Genomic DNA, 17923 nt, shown 5'->3' with positions numbered 1-17923 from the left:
AGCACCCGGAGGAAACCCACGCAGACACGAGGAGAATGTGCAAACTCCACACAGACAGTGACCCGAGCCGGGAATCGAACCCGGGACCCTGGAGCTGTGAAGCAGCAGTGCTAACCACTGTGCTACCGTGCCGAATTTGAATAATATTCAAATTCACGAAATTCCCCATTTAAATAATTTATTCAGCTCCGTGCCACCGAAGACTTGTGGAAGCCCTGGCGCCTAGCCGCGAAATAGCCTCCACTAGAGTCTCCGGCCCGCTGCGCTGCTTTTGTAGCACAGCAGGATGGGAAAATCACCCTCTATATATTTTAGAGACTCATGCTTTACAGCCAGCCAAGAGAAGAAATTTTCAAGTCGGCAGGTTTCAATTTATACTTAGGTCCTGGAGCTGAAAGGGCAGAATGTTTAACAATATGTTAATCCACTGTGCAATCTGGCCCCATTTATGGACTGATTTCCTTTTCTGGAGTTTTTCTTTACAGGTTTGGAATATTTCTGCAAAAATTATAACTGCTTTAATATTTTTGGTGAAATATTAACCAATTTTTATTCCCTTCACATAAAAAGTGAAGACATTAATATTCTCTAAATTATAGTGATTTTTTTATTTGAGTTACAATATTCAGAAAATAGTTTAGCTCCTATATTAGCTTTAATATATTAAAAGTACAGGGTAATTATAGTTTTTTAAAAAATTCCAAACACCGCACTGGTAAAATATGTTTATTTATCCTGGGGTTCATCTTAGGATTTAATGATTCTGTTATCTGGTTCAATTATGATGCACCACAGCCAGTCAATTTCAACAGTTAAATATCCTGTTAATATTATCTAAGATTATGTATGGAGAATGCCCATTTGAACAAAGTACCAGAAAGTTTTTGAAATTGTAGAATTGAACCCAACACCTCCAAGAAGAAAGAAAAGATTAACAGTGAAAAAGCAAGAAAAGCATTATGATTTCAAGCATCCATAGTATTTTGCTTATTATCATAATTCCAATCTTGTGTTCCTCAATTCTTTCTTACGCACATCAGTGCACACACATATGGACCATTGATTTTCTTCTATAATATATTTGTCTACAAAGGAAGGAGAAAAATATTTACTGGTAGTAACAGCTTAGCACATTACTGACTGCGGTTCATTCATTTTTTTAAGCTAGGAATGAATTTTAATTAATATTTTGGTATAATTTATAGTTATTATTAATTGAAAATGCTACATTAAGCTCATATCATAATGGACTTGTTGTCATAATTGAAGCCCATGTGAGTAAAGAGACAATGATAGCATGGATACAAAATTAGCAAAGGGACAGAAAGCAGCAAGTATAAAAGCTCGGCACAACATCGTGGGCCGAAGGGCCTGTTCTGTGCTGTACTGTTCTATGTTCTATGTTGTATAAGTAGTGGTGAATGGTTATTTTTCAAACTGAAGGAACGACACAATGATGACCCCAAGGGTGTGTTTGAAATGCTATTCCTTTTGGTATATTTTAAGACCTGGCCTTGGGTATACGGTACATAATTTAAAAGTCTGCAGATGACACAAAAGTCGGATATACAATGATCAGGGTAATAACAGACTTCAGGAGGACCTAGACAGGCTTAAATTGGCAGACATATGGAAGATCAAATTTGGTGCAGAACAATGCGAATTGATTCATTTTAGTAAGAAGAGACAAGAGAGGTAACATAAACTAAATGGTACAGTTATAAAGGGATGGAGGAACCTGGGTTTGTAAGTATACAATGTTTTCTAATGGGATGTGAGCATCGCTGGCCAGGCCAGCATTTATTGCTCATCCCTAATTGCCATTGAAGAGGTGATAGTGAGGTGCCTTCTTCAACTGCTGTGGTCCATCTGGTGTAGGTAATATTTATGGTGAAGTGTTTGTATTGTTGGGAAGAAAGTTCAAGGATTTTGACCCAGCAATAATGCAGGAGCTGTGATGTAGTTTCAAATCAGGATGATGTGTGGCTTCGGCGGGGGAGACCGGGAGGTGACTTTGAACTCAGCAGCGCAAGTTCTAGAAGGGAAAATCAGGTAAAAACGGGAAAATAAGAATACTGGCATGAACCGGTCTTGTATACATTAAAATGGAACACCGGTAAAAACTGATCCTAACTGTTTTTTCCTATAGAGAATGTTGTTTAGGAAAGGCGTAAGAAATCCTTGGCTTTATAAATAGATGCATCAATACAAAAGCAAGGAAGTTATGCTAAACCTTTATAAAACAGTGGTGAGCTCCAGCTGGTGTATCGTGAGCAATGCTGAGCATCACATTTTAGGAGATGTCAAGAGATGATGCAGAGGAGATTTATTAGAGTAGATGGAATGGATTACCAGGATGAAAGATTTCAGTTACATGGAGATACTGGAGTAACCTGATTTGTTCTGCTTAAAGCAGAGGAAGATTAAGGGAAGATTTGATGGAAGTGTTCAAAATCTTGGAGGGCTTTTGCATAAGGAGAAATTGTTTCCAATAGCAGAGTAGTCAGTAATGAGAGGACACAGTTTTAAGGTAATTGGCAGAAGAACCAGAGGCAACTTGACATTTTTATTTACGCAGCGAGTTGTTTTGATTTGGAATGAGTTGTCAAGGGTAGTGGAAACAAATTCAATCATAACTTTCCACAGGGAATGGGAAGAGGCTTGAAATGGGAAAAATTTACAGGGGTATGGGGAAATATTGGTGTGGGATTGATTGGGTAGCATTTTTGAAGAAGCAGAGCTGGCCCATTTGGGCTTCAAGACTGCCCCCTCTGCTGTATCATTCTATGATTTTAAATCAATGTCTGTTATTATGACATAGACGTTTAGTATTTTTTGCTCATGTTCTTTGATTCAAACTTCACAGTTCCATCTATTTTTCCTTCAGAACTGTAGTTCAGTAGACTTAAATAAGTACGATTCTCTTTTTTTAAGTAAAGGATGCACAATCTGGAAATTATGACCTGGAATTTGTAGCAGTAATGATAGTGAAACTGTCAACATTCACTGTCATTATTCTCTGAAACTGACAGCAATTTCTGAAATCCACATGTTTGCAGTTAAGCACAGAAATCCAAAAGTTGCTGTCAATGATTTTGCACTTCTCCACAGGCTAAGGCATTGAAGTCCCTACAGACTGCAATCAATTCGAAGTAACTACCCACCAGCTCTGACGAAGGGTCATCCAGATTCGCAATATTAGCTCTATTCTCTCTCCACAGATGCTGTCAGTACCTGCTGAGATTTTCCAGCATTTTCTGTTTTTGTTTCAGATTCCAGCATCTGCAGTAATTTGCTTTGAATTTAAAATTCACTGCCTGCTGAGAAGTTGCCCAATTACACACAATCTCGCTGTAAAAACCCTTGAAAAAGATGCATCTTGTTGAAAGAGTTGCAATTGAGTTTTTAGCAGCATATAATGTACTTGATTATTGCAGAAAAAACCTCTCTGGCCTTGGGAAAACTAATATATTTATCTCATGTTAAATTTGTACATTTATAATGTACAATATTATTATTTATAATAAAATATTCCACATTTTAAAACTTAAAGAAATGTTTTTTATGATATTTTGGCTTCTACCTTAATACGACATGTATGTCCCAATCATTTATTTCACTTTGTTATAAAATTTCGTTAAAAGTGAATGATAATCAATGATTTTAATTTCTTGATTTGTTCTCTGTGAGTTTACTTCAATGTGCTTGATAACATTACTGGACACCTGGAAATCCTTTTGATTTGGTGCCAGATACAAGCCAACATCGGGAAAAGAGAAATCCATGCCACGGATCACACTAGATTTGTTGTGGGCAGCTTTCTTTCAGGTCAGCGCAGTGCCATTGCTTCTTTGCTGACTGTGAAATCCAGGCCTGTGTATAACAACATTTATTAGTCAGGATGACCTGATAATGATAAAGACTTTTATTTTTATCTGTTATAGTAACATCATAATGTTTTGTAGAGCAAAAGACCACTCACTGTTCCACATCACTGTGATTCTGGAGCTAATAGTCCTGAACCCCTTTTTCTAACAGAAATTCATTGAATAATTTTTAAGAACTTGGCATTACCTCAGCTGGTAATCTGTTTCACAATGTTATCACCCTGTTACTACAAAGATAATATTTAAATATCTTATTTTCTTTTGCCAGCCTTAACTTTAATCTTTCTTCTGTGGTTTTGAAACCCATGTCCAAAAACACGCTGCACTTGATTCTAAATTCTTTGTATTTGTGAAAATCGTTAAGATCTTAAAATCTAGCTGCCTAACTTCAGGCAGCAGGAATCTGTTACGTTGGCTTCCTTTCACCTCTATTCAATAATTCTACACACTTTGTGCAAATAATTAATCTAGTACTCCCGAAGAGGCCCCCCCAAGACCTTGTGCAACTTCAGTATATTCATCCCTGTGATTACACAACTTTTGTTCAATGATCAATCTACAAAAAATCTCAGACCTCATTCCCGCTCCACATATCATTTTTTTCCCTTTATTTTGAGCAGACAGGGATGGGAAGGAAGCTGGAATGGTCTTAGCTGTTTATCTAATGAAATTTCCTATGGCTTTTTTGAAAATTACTTTGCTGCATATTAAAGGGTATCTAATTGCAGCCGGATGGAAATTATCCAGTCACAAAAGCATTTTTTGGTTCAGCTTCCTAAACCTTTCCATTTTGATACTAGGACTGTTCAGTCTTCTCTGATCCTCCTTGATCAACGGAGGCAGTTCTTCCCCTTTTCAGATGATTCAGTGTCACTCTGTTCCCTTCTTTTGCTGATGGATTTGAAGAGCATCATTTTATGGTTCCGCTTATATTTCCAGTAGGATTCCCTTTTTACAGCTCTGAGCAGTTTCTTGATGTAGATAGATCACCCAACCTGTAATCCTAAAATCCATGTAATTTTTAATCTACATGTAGAAATGAGATTATTTCTCAGAAAAATTATTTGATTCTCTGTCAAAGGGTGTATAAAGCATAAGACATTGTATAGTACTATATTAAATCTCTCCCTATATTGCTGTACCCAAAGTGTTATTACTGGTGTAACAGCTCCATCTATGGGGAGGTTCTCAGCTTTGATAACACAAATGAAAAATGTGCTGCTGAAATTTCTAAAGCAACAACATATTAGTCTTCATAACAACTGAATGCATGCAAGCGCTTTTTTAAGAGCAAGTTTATTTAATTTACAAGCACTTTATGTTGTAAAGTTTCCATACCATTTTTTTCCCTTTATTTTGAGCAGACAGAGATGGGAAGGAAGCTGGAATGGTCTTACTGTTTAATGGAATTTCCTGTGGTTTTTTGAAAATTACTTTGCTGCATATTAAAGGTTTTCTAAATAAACTTGCATGTTGCTATTTAAAAGCAAATTGTACGCTGTATTATTTATGGGATTAGAGGCAAGTATGAGAAGCAGTTGAAATTATATCATACAACTTTTTAAGTGCACCCATGATACCCGCAAGGCTTAATGTTTAGTGGGCAAAGATCATAACCTCATTTCTCCTCCGATTTTAAGAGATGTGATTTAAGGCAAAATAGCTTTAACCAAGTGAATCCTATTTTCAGCATGAATTTGAATGCTGCAGGAGGAAGTTTAAAGTGGCAAATACATCTCAACATAAATAAGTAACACATTTTGATAAGAAAAATAAGGAGTTAATGTTAGTTGGTAAATATGCATCTAAATGGAGTGGAGGAGCAAAGGAATCTGAGAGTAACAATATACCAATCATTAAAAGCAATGATAAAAATTAATAAGATTTTTAAAAGGTAAAACAAGCGCTAGAGATTATTTCTAAAGAGATAGAATTGAAAAGTTGATCATTTCTGCTAAACTTGTATCGAATCTTGATTAGACCACACTTTTAAGTATTGTGTACAGTTCTGATCACTATATTATACAAAGGATATAGAGGATCTGGAGAGGGTGCAAACATTTATGAAAGAAAGTGGCTGTACTGCAAGGTTCTAATTGATAGAAAAGGATGCAAAGGATGGGTACCTTTTGTCTTGAACTGAGAAGGCTAATGGGTTAGCAGTACAGGGTGTTTCAAATGAAATAGGAGCAGAAGTAGGCCTTTTGGGGCCTCGAGCCTGCTCTGCCATTCAGTAAAATCATGGCTGATATGTTTGTGTTTCTAATTCCACATTCCTCTCTACCCATGATAACCAAGGAAATCTTTCTGCTTCTGCCTTAAAAATATTCAATGACCTCGCTTCCTCCACCTTCTGAGGCAAAGAGTTACAAAGTCGCACAACCCTCTGAGAGAAAAACCCTCTCCTCATCTCAGTCCAAAAAGTCCCCCCCATCCCCTAATTTTAAAACAGTGCCCCCTAGTCTGGACACACCCACAAGAGGAGCATCATTTCTATGTCCATCTTGACAAGACCATTCAGTATCATATGCTTCAATGTATACTTCTTCTTTTGGAAAAGAGCAAAATTTGAGATCACCAATATAAGATAGTCACCAAGAAATCAATAAGAACTCTGTGATGATACTGTGCCTTTAAGAAATTTTTTTGTGTCATGTTTCTTGTGAAGGGACTACTTTATATTTCAGCTCTGACTACGGTACCGATTGTCCACAACTGGCAGCCCACATGCTAAGCATGCAGAAGAATAATTGTTCCTAGTTATTGTGGTGTTTGTTTTAATCTGAGTTAATGCAATTTTGTTAATTTTTGGATTGTCCCCTGGGGTTTCCAGAGTGGAGTTAATTAGGTTGAATTGACAAGAAGAGAGAGTCATGTGAATGAACAGAGCTAGGCTTACAGAGAGAAAAGCAGGCAGTTTCTGTTTGAATTTGAAAGGAGCAGCAGCTCTGTTTCCTCTGTCTCTCTGGAGTTCTGCTCTTTGAAGACAGGTCTTTCCCTGGAGGCTGCCCTCTGAAAGTCAGAAGACAGGTGTCTCTGTATCTCTGTGAAGAGGTGTTAAAAGGCTTGAGGACTGGCAATTCACGTATGCCTCTGTATTTTTCATAACTGATTCTGAAGAGGCATTTACGTCTATGAGGAATATTGCTTAAATTGAAACTAATAGAGATAGCTAGCAGTTAAGAATTATACCATGTCATGTTTAAGTACTTAAATTGGTAAAAGTTATGCTAATTTTTGTTGTAGTTAAACTGTATTGTTAAATAAAGTTTGTTTTAATAAAAACTTCCCAGTGTGCTAATAGAATCACACCTGGAGTGAAACATCTGATGCTCGCTCTAATGCCAAAATCAAAAGCAGTTGGGGTCTAGGCTAACTTCATACTATACCTTGGAGTTTCTGATCTGGTGGTGATGATGTGGAACCTGGAGATGAATAGTTTAGAGGCATTTAAGGGGAAGCTAGACAAGCACACAAAAGAAAAGGGTTTAGGGAACTATGCTGATAAAGTTGGATGAGGGAGGATGGGAGGAGGCTCAAGTGGAGTAATCAGCATGAACTGGTTGAGCTGAATGACCTGTTTTTGTGCTGTATATTCTATATAATGAAGCTGTACTATGATCTTACAAATGTAATGAGACATGCATAGCCTGATATAAGATGTTAAAGTTTAACACTACGCATTTACCAGAATGCAGCAGCTTAGCAAATAACATAAACTTCCCATAAAGCTGGGTGCAACAGAAGTTCTCAAGCCCAGATTTTCGCCATGATGGAGAGATTCTCCCCCAAACCCAACATTTCCCATCCTCGAGACGGCAGGACTGGAGTTTGCATATCATGGAGATATAGCCAGCCATTTAAATCACCAGCTACCTTGAACTGAATTGGGATTTTGGAATAACAGTAGTGTGGAACCTAGCGTAGTTTGGCATTCTCCCCGTGTCTGCATAGGTTTCCTCCTGGTGCTCTGGTTTCCTCCCACAGTCCAAAGATGTGTGGGTTAGGTTGATTGGCCATGATAAATTACCCCTTAGTGAACCGGGATGCCTAAATTAGAGGGATTAGCAGGATAAATATGTGGAGTTATGGGAATAGAGCCTGGGTGGGATTATTGTTGGTGCATACTCGATGGGCCAAATGTCCTTCTTCTGCACTGTAGGATTTCTATGATAGAGCATGGCAAGGACAGGGATGGCAGTTGTGTCAGTTTTTTTGTATATGGGTGTACTTGTCTTCAAGTTCCTATTTGCTGAAATGTTTGAAGAGTGAAGGTTGCTGATTAGAATGTTTGAGTAAGCAATTCTCTAAGTGAAAAAGTCATGGGTCAGGTTCTGATTGGTGGTCAGCAAGAGGTTGGAGTGTAAATGGATAGATAACATTCTGGAGGATGATGGATGTTGGTTTGGCAATAGATTAGATGTTGGATATGCACTTCAACTCTGGGTCAAACAGCACATTGTGAATTTTTTTTAAAAATCCAAACAAATAACACATATTAGTATTTGTAGTGTGTGATCTCCATCTTATTTCTTATATATAACAGGCCAGTATTTTCTTATTGTACTTGTATATAATTATACCTAAGATTGCAATTGATCATTGTAAAGTTAACACTTGCTCAAAAATGGTGTAAGAGATGCATATAAATAGCAAAGGAAAATTAAGACTATGAAATGTCATTTATTTATGTGTGATAAAGTAACCAGAGTTTCTTAATTTGTTCATGAGACATGGTAATCACTGGCAAGGTCAATATTTATTGTTCATTCCCAGTTGCCCTTGAAAAGGTGATAGTGAGACACCATTAACTGCTGCAGTCTGTAGGATGTAAGTACACCCACTGCACTGAATCACCATCATAGTTGGGAGAATGAAGGAAAGAAAATGGGGCATGCAAAGAATGTTGTGCTACAAGAACTAAATTACAATATTCTGTGCTTGTTGCTGATTTTGTTTTGTGGTAGCTGATGCAGTATCTTACACAAGGCCCTATTTGACTCCTCCAAAAATGTTACCTAACCAAATGATTTGGTTTCCCTTATTGGGAAATAGATTGACAATAATGTAACAGTAAGGAGTTTCAGGACTTTGACCCAGTGATGATGAAGGAGCAGTGTTATATTTCCAGGTCAAGATTGTATGCAACTTGAAGGGTAACTTGTGATGTTTCCGTGTGCCTCCTGCCCTTGTTCTTCTAGGCGATAAAGGTCATGAATTTGGAAGGTACAGTCAAAGAAGCACCTAATTGATACTTCAGAAGAATACAAAAGTATTCTTTTGAATACAAAAGTATTCTTTTGTATACCTTAAAATTGTACATGTGACTGTACAATATGCTTTTCCTGTCCTTTGCAAGAACTTGACGTATTCAGCTGATTAGACTATCATATAATACTTGACAATAGCTGCCTGGGAAAATCATGTTTAATTGTATTCTAGAAAGTGGCCTAGAGCTGCCACAATCATCAAGTCTCTAAATAATGGAAAGCTTTGATATAAAACGAAAAAGAACTCTACTCATAACCAGGATTATTAAAGCCTCAGAAATCATAGAAACCCTACAGTACAGAAAGAGGCCATTCGGCCCAAAGAGTCTGCACCGACCACAATCCCAATCAGGCCCTACCCCCATATCCCTACATATTTTACCCACTAATCCCTCTAATCTACGCATCCCAGGACACTAAGGGGCAATTTTAGCATGGCCAATCAACCTAACCCGCACATCTTTGGACTGTGGGAGGAAACCGGAGCACCCGGAGGAGACCCACGCAGACACGAGGAGAATGTGCAAACTCCACACAGACAGTGACCCAAGCCGGGAATCGAACCCAGGTCCCTGGAGCTGTGAAGCAACAGTGCTAACCACTGTGCTACCGTGCCACCCCAACCACTGTGCTACCGTGTGCCGCCCCTTATTTCAAGATAATACCATGGATAAATACTAATGCAAGCGTAGCTTTATAAAGAGAACATGAAAGAAAAGACAGGCCCTTTTTGCATTGTATTATGTTAATCAAACCTAATATAACATTCATAATATTAATATTTAAAGTGACACACTTTTTAGAACAATGACTGTAACTTGAGTAACTGTCTTTCCAAGACCAAATACAAAACTTATTGGTTTTTAATAGAGGTATATTACTCCATTTTGTGAAATGAGCAAAATAGTTAAAACATGATTTTTATTTTTGTGGGTGACTAATACATATATTTTCATGTAACATTCAGAACAAATGCTATTTAGATATGCAAAATTTATGACAAATGGTTGAAAGAAGCCTTACATTGTGAACTGCAGTTTGAATGGTAGAGGACTTGGTTTCTGATCAATGGTTGATATCTTGGATGATAAAACTCTGGTAAACTGCTAATCTATTTTCTGTGGAAGATATAATAAACTCAGTTGTGTTTTGGAAGCACTAAAAATTTGGTTAACACCATAGTTTTTTGGTAATATATGCAATTATAGCTGTGGTATTTGAGAGAACAACAATTCCAACCTGGAGTTCAGGGTCGGGTACTTGGGCTCGATATGTGAAACTTTGCCCAGTATTACCCCGCTGTTTAAACTCTGATGTAGCTCACTGATTAACTCAACCTATCACCCCCCACACCCTCAATTGTACCCCCAACCTGACTACCCACCCCCATGACCTGACTACCAACTCCCCATCCCAACTCCCGCCACCCCTGACCTGACTCCCCACACTCTGCAACCCAACTATCCCCAACCTGACCCAATTACTCACACCCAACTCAACTGCACTCCCTGCCAACCCGAGTACCACTCCACTGACCTGAATACTAACAACCCCAATTTGAATACCAACCAGACTACCGCCCCAACCTGACCACTGACTATCCCGATCCAACTGCCCACTCTCCTAACCTGACCATCTACCATGCTGATCCAACTATCCACACTCTGGGTACCTATCAACCACCCACCATTTTGACTAAACTACCCAGCCTCCAACCTCCACTCCCCCAGCCTGACCCAACTTGCCCCCGGACTACACTCCTGCTAGCTATCCAATAAGATGTAATGGTCTCTCCCACTGTGATCTCTCCCCCTGCTGCTTGTGCTGTATCACTCGACTCGAGCACGAGCTTTTAACTGGTAATTGTTTCTTCCAGTGTTGTGCTAATGTAAACCATGAACCGGGTGCAGGCCTGGACAAATAATATGGAGACCCTGAATTGCCAAGCATCAGGGCTCCCCTCTCAGAATTGCTAGTACTGAGCAAAGGAAAGAATGAAATCAGGACTGTTCGGTACCAGTTCAGCTGCTAGAAAGCTGCCTGATAGCCAACAGATCGCTGCAGACAGGTGTTCCATGGGACACCACTCTGGATTTTCAATCAGTGTTTAGCTACCTTCTCTCCTGAGGCGGTGGGGCTATTTAACCATAGTCTGGTTTGTGGGCATCAGGACGTAACCACACACTGATAGACCTGTATTGCACACATCTGGGGCTGCTCCGCGACTCCTGTAGTTTAGCTTGGGTCCACCAGGTACCCATTTAATGTATGTTGCGATGAGGAGGCACTCCCTAAGCCTTGCTGATGAAGAGCCTATCTACTGGCAGGAGAGGTTTACATGCTCAGCTCTCTTTTCACAATAGTTATACTGCTAGCCAGCAGTGAAAGGTGAAAGTAAGAGATGACAAGCAGACTGAGCAGACTGACCACTATGCATCACCCACTACACCACTTGACACATCACATCAACCAGAGACTTGTGACATTCAAGTTAAATATTGTAGTAAGTACCACCAAGTTCAGACTGATGGTTTGTATTCCAAAGATGCATCCTTCACGTGCTTGCCTTCTTTTAAGGACTCCTCAGTCTCCTCCTGCTGTTTCTCTTCTGTCATCCTTGAAGAAACTGTGGGAGTTGAAAGGCATTGATTCGAATTGACAAGTGGAAAAGGTTCAAAGTCTACATAAGCATCTCTTGACATTTCAATTAATGGTGTCTAGAGGATCTCCTTTCTCCCTCAGTGACCCTCTCTACACACAAGTTCATGCTACCTGATTCACAAATGTGTGGCTTGAACCGAATGACCAGCAAGACAAGTTTCTTCTGATAATTCACAATTTATTGAATTACCCGCAGCCCTCAGAGAAGGTCTGCATTCAGCAATCATAAAATACAGTTATAATCACAGTTACATTACCCGGAAACCTGTTCCTAACTTCATACTTAAATCTTATATCCTAACTTAATATTTACAATCACCCCTCAGTTAGGCTTCCAGTGGTGTTGTAAGTCCCTCAGTGGAGTTGACCAGACTCTGCTAGTTGCCTTTGAGAAGGTGATGGTGAGCTGCCTTCTTGAATCACTGCAGTCCATGTTCTGTGGGTTGACCCACAATGCCGTTAGGGAGGGAATTCCAGGCTTTTGACCCAAGCGTGTCAAGTAATATTTAATTCCTGATGTTGTGGATCTGGACTTTCAAAAGGCTTTTGACAAGGTCCCACATTAGTGAGAAAAAATAAAGCTCATGTTGGGGGTAATGTATTGACGTCGATAGAGAACTGGTGGGCAGACAGGAAGCAGAGACTGGGAATAAATGGGTCCTTTTCAGAGTAGCAGTGACTAGTGTGGTACTGCGGGGTTCAGTGCTGGGACACCAGCTGTTCACAATATACTTTAATGATTTGAACAAATGAATTGAATGAATTATCTCCAGATCTGCAGACGAAACTAAGCTGGTGGTAGTGTGTGACTTTTACAGGCTGGCTGAGTGGGCAAATACAATATAATGTGGATAAATGTGAGGTTATCCACTTTGGTGGCAAGGACTGGAAGGAAGATTATTATGTGAATGGAGGCAGTTTAGGAAAAGTGGAAGTGCAAAGTGACCTGGGTGGAACAGTTGCTGAAGGTTGGCATGCAGGTACAGCAGGCAGTGAGGAAAGCTTGCTGGTGTTCATAGCAAGAGGATTTTGAGTATAGGAATAGGGATATCTTGCGGCAGGTGTACAGGGCCTTGGTGAGGCCACATTTTGAATATTTGTACAGTTTGGTCTCCTGGTCTAAAGAAGGACATTATTGATGGAGTCCAGCAAAGATTCACCAGACTGATTCCCGGAATGGCAGACCTGACGTATGAAGAAAGACTGGATTGACTGGGCTTGTACTCACTGGAATTTTTTTTAGTTTATTTATTAGTCACAAGTTACAGTTACATTACCCGGAAGCCTGTTCCTAACTTCATGTTACTGTGAAGTTACTGTGAAATTCCCCTAGTCGCCACATCCGGCGCCTGTTCGGGTCAATGCACCTAACCAGCACGTCTTTCAGACTGTGGGAGGAAACCGGAGCACCCGGAGGAAACTCACGCAGACACGGGGAGAAGGTGCAAACTCCCACACGGACAGTGACCCAAGCCGGAATCGAATCCGGGTCCCTGGTACTGTGAGGCAGCAGTGCTAACCACTGTACCGCCCCAGACCTGTATCAGGTCTGTGGGAGACTCCACCTCTCCATCACATACTCAAATTACTTTACTGTGTCACCCTGCTGCTCTCCAAGGCATCCTCCTTTGCTGCAGTCAAGTTGTCTATGGCTGGAGAGTTCAGTGCTTCTCCCTGCATTTGAACACTTTCTTCTGCAACAAGAGAAAGCAGGAAATCATGAATGTGAGCAGTGCAATGCGTGCAAATAAGTGAATGAGTACATTTGTGAAGGACTAGATGAGTATAACTGCTGGTTGTGCAGATGGAGATTTGAGGAGTTCATTGAGAAAAAGAAATGAGTGGAGCTGTGAAATGTGTTAGTCAGAGAGGTGCTGTGTAGTAGAATGCTGGTGAAATCGGACAGCAATGATGTCACCTGAAACTAGTACGCCACTTATCTTTTCAAACCTAATGAGATTATTAAACCTTTTACAATACTGGATCCATGTCCTCAGAAACGTACTTCTGCTGCTCGCAGTCTCTGATGCTTCTATTCAGGCCAGTTTAGTCTGCACGGCTGGCCTCTTCCCGCCAGCAAAACCCTCTGACCCTCACTGTCTCCACCAATAGCACTGGGGAGAGTCAGAGAAGCAGCTGGGACCAGAGTTCCCAGAACTTCTTTCCATTCATTTCCTTCCTCCAGCTTATAGCAGCCACAATGGTTGCAGCCATTCTGACCCTTGTTGGGGCACCTGTCTCTCATTGATAGATGCAAATCATAATCATTGGTTGGGAATGTGGAAGTGGGATGAGTTAAGCAGCATGGCAAAGCCTGCTACAAAAACAAACACATACCAACCTCCCCCCACACCTCCCCACCCACATCTCCATAGCAGTGAGTGGGTCTGTTTCAATAAAATACCACCTCGTGTTTATCTTAATGACCTTTCATGAAAGGCCAGCAGGATTAAATCTTAACTCATTCTTTTGCCATTGATGCTGCCAGACCTGCTGAGTATTTTGATCATTTTCTGTTTTTATTTCGGATCACCAGCATTCACAGTATTCAACTTTTGTAATAGTGATTGTTCGGGAGAGGGATTGGGTTTCTGCTGTATATGGGGGCAGCCATGAATTTCAGTAGCAATTCATAGAATGGTACAAGCTATTGTCACACAATCTTTGGTAGCTCTTAAGCTGGAATGCTAAATGGCCATGGACCTCCTGAGGTTTGGCAGCTTGGGGAGATTTTGGAGTTCTGAAATTATTATGGTGGGGTAATCAAAGATATGGCAGAGCAATGGAATTCCAGCCTGAGGTTTGGGAGATCTGGTGTGGAAGGTGGTGTTCTTACATACCTTTATAACCTCATGGTCCCTTTCAAGTGGATATCACTCTTTCAAGTTTCAACAGTGGTTAGCACTGCTGCCTCTCAGCACCAGGGACCCAGGTTCGATTCCTGGCTTGGGTCACTGTCTGTGTGGAGTTTGCACGTTCTCCCTGTGTCTGCATGGGTTTCCTCTGGGTGCTCCGGTTTCCTCTCACAATCCAAAGATGTGCAGGTTAGGTGAATTGGCCATGCTAAATTGTTCCTCAATGTACCCGAACAGGTGCCAGAGTGTGACGACTAGGGGATTTTCACAGTAACTTCATTACAGTGTCACTGTGAGCCTACTTGTGACTAATAAAGAAACTTTACTTATCCCAAATTAACTGCTTTTTCTGGTAGTTTGCTTCACATGTTGTGGGAAAAATATGTTTTTTCACCTCAGCTCTTTGTACTAATGTCCTCCAGTTCTATTCTTATTCTGTAAGAAGTAATTTGTAATTTCCTACTTGTCTATTATTTTGTCCTAATACTTCTGTACACAAAAATAAATTTATTTTCAAGGCCCTAAAAATGCTCCCTGTCTTTCTCTAAGCAATACTCACTTGGAAAGGTATGGCACAATGGTACAGGACTTACAACAGGAGCCAAAAGAGAAAACACTGGAAAATCTCAGCAGGTCTGGCAGCAGCTATAAGGAGAGAAAAGAGTTGATGTTTCGAGTCCAGATGACCCTTTGTCAAAGCTTACAACAGGAGGTTTTAACACATTCTGTGAATGGCTGGTCTCACTGCCAATGTGTTTAACATGTCCATCCTAGGCATTGTTGATTTTTTTTCCATTGAAAGTGCTGGCTCAGGAAATGCCCTATGAGTTCAAGGCTTATATTTTCCAGACAGACACAGGCATTCAACAGAGAACAATGCTGGACAGATATTACCCACGGAAAACATTCCTGTAAAGTTAAGTTTACTCATTATTTTGTAAACTTTAGAATTTTTATATATTTACTTTATTACAAACTTTGGTATTTCCTCAGTTTAGTGGAGAAACCAAGAAGGAAGCTGGAAAAAGAGTTTCAAAATATGTTTTGAGTGGTTTCATTGGCAGGGTTCTTTTTATTCATTCATGGGACATGGGCGTCACTGGCTGGCCAGCATTTATTGCCCATCCCTAGTTTCCCTTGAAAAGGTGATAGTGAGCTGCCTTCTTGAATCGCTGCAGTCCATGTTCTCTGGGTTGACCCACAATGCCATTAGGGAGGGAATTCCAGGATTTTGACCCAGCGACTGCGAAGGAACGGCGATGTATTTCCAAGTCAGGATGATGAGTGGCTTGGAGGGGAACTTGCAGGTGGTGGTGATCCCATTTATCTGCTGCCCTTGTCCTTCTAGGCGGAAGTGGTCATGGGTTTGGAAGGTACTGTCTAAGAATCTTTGGTGAATTGCTGCGGTGCATCTTATGGATAGTACACACTTCTGCCACTGAGCGGTGGTGGTGGAGGGATTGAATGTTTGTAGATGTGGTGCCAATCAAGCGGGCTGCTTTGTCCTGGATGGTGTCAAGCTTCTTGAGTATTGTGGGAGCCGCACCCATCCAGGCAAGTGGGGAGTTTTCCATCACACTTCTGACTTGTGTCTTGTAGATGGTGGATAGGCTTTGGGGAGTCAAGAGGTGAGTTACTTGCCGCAGTATTCCTAGCCTCTGACCTGCTCTTGTAACCACTGTGTTTATGTGGTGAGTCCAGTTGAGTTTCTGGTTAATAGTAACCTCAAGGATGTTGACAGTGGGGGATTCAGTGATGGTTACACCATTGAATGTCAAGGGGCCGTGGTTAGAGTGTCTCTTATTAGTGATGGTCATTGCCTGGTATTTGTGTGGCACGAATGTTACTTACCACTTGTCAGCCCAAGCCTGGATATTGTCCAGATCTTGTTGCATTTGAACATGGACTGCTTCAGTATCTGAGGAGTCGCAAATGGTGCTGAACATTGTGCAATCATCGGCGAACATCCCCACTTCTGACCTTGTAACGGAGGGAAGGTCATTGATGAAGCAGCTGAAGATTGTTGGGCCTAGGACACTACCCTGAGGGACTCCTGCAGAGATGTCCTGGAGCTGAGATGACTGGCCCTCTACAACCACAACCACCTTCCTATGTACCAGGTATGACTCCAACCAGCGGAGAGTTTGTCCCCATTGATTCCAGTTTCGCTAGGACTCCTTGATGCCACACTCGGTTGAATGCGGCCTTGATGTCAAGGGCTGTCACTCTCAGCTCACTTCTGGAATTCAGCTCTTTTGTCCATGTTTGAACCAAGGCTGTAATGAGGTCAGGAACTGAGTGACCCTGGCGAAACCCAAACTCGGCATCACTGAGCAGGTGCTGTTTGATAGCACTGTCAATGACCCCTTCCATTACTTTACTGATGATCAAGAGTAGACTGGGCGCTAATTGGCCAGGTTGGATTTGTCCTGCTTTTTGTATACAGGACATACTTGGGCAATTTTCCACATTGTTGGGTAGATGCCAGTGTGGTAACTGTACTGGAAGAGCTTGGCTAGGGGAGCAGCAAGTTCTGGAGCACAAGTCTTCAGTACTATTGCCGGAATGTTATCAGGACCCATTGCCTTTGCAGTATTCGGTGCCTCCAACTGTTTCTTAATGCCACGTGGAGTGAATCGAATTGTCCGGAGAGTGACATCTGAGATGCTGGGGACCACTGGAGGAGGCCGAGATGGATCATCCACTCGGCATTTCTGGCTGAAGACTGCCGCAAATACTTCAGCCTTATCTTTTGCACTGATGTGCTGGGCTCCTCTATCATTGGGCAAGGGGATATTTGTGAGTTGTTTAATTGTCCACCACCATTCTTGACTGGATGTGGAAGGACTGCAGAGCTTAGTTCTGATCCATTGCTTGTGGGATCACTTAGCTCTGCCTATCACTTGCTATTTTTGACACTTGGCAAGCAAGTAGTCCTGTTTGGTAGCTTCACTAGGTTGACACCTCATTTTTAGGTGTGCCTGGTGCTGCTCCTGGCATGCCCTCCTGCACTCTCCATTGAACCAGGGTTGATCCCCTGGCTTGATGGTAATGGTTGAGTGGGGGATATCAACTTGGATATCTGCAGGTTGCAGATTGTGCTGGAGTACAATTCCGCTGCTGCTGATGGCCCACAGCACTTCATAGATGCCCAGTCTTGAGTTGATAGATCAGTTCAAAGTCTGTCCCATTTAGCACGGTGATAGTGCCACACAACACGATGGAAGTTATTCTCAATGTGAAGGCGAGA

General features: G+C 41.1%; 1 protein-coding gene across 2 annotated transcripts in view; it reads left to right on the top strand.

The window, feature by feature from the left end:
- Positions 1 to 17923, top strand: part of rgs7bpa (regulator of G protein signaling 7 binding protein a) — a 61796-nt gene that overhangs the window by 7447 nt on the left and 36426 nt on the right. The window contains exon 3 of one of the 2 annotated variants that reach the window (XM_078221726.1): positions 10403 to 10408. The exons of the other annotated variant lie outside the window; for it this stretch is intronic. Coding sequence (XP_078077852.1) covers positions 10403 to 10408 — 6 coding nt within the window. The remainder of the gene's footprint in view (positions 1 to 10402; positions 10409 to 17923) is intronic. 2 annotated transcript variants of the gene reach the window in all.

Source organism: Mustelus asterias, chromosome 1 (genome assembly GCF_964213995.1).
Source record: "Mustelus asterias chromosome 1, sMusAst1.hap1.1, whole genome shotgun sequence".
NCBI lineage: Eukaryota > Metazoa > Chordata > Chondrichthyes > Carcharhiniformes > Triakidae > Mustelus > Mustelus asterias.
The sequence above is the reverse complement of the archived record's forward strand: the minus strand, read 5'-3'. Positions and strand labels throughout refer to the sequence as shown.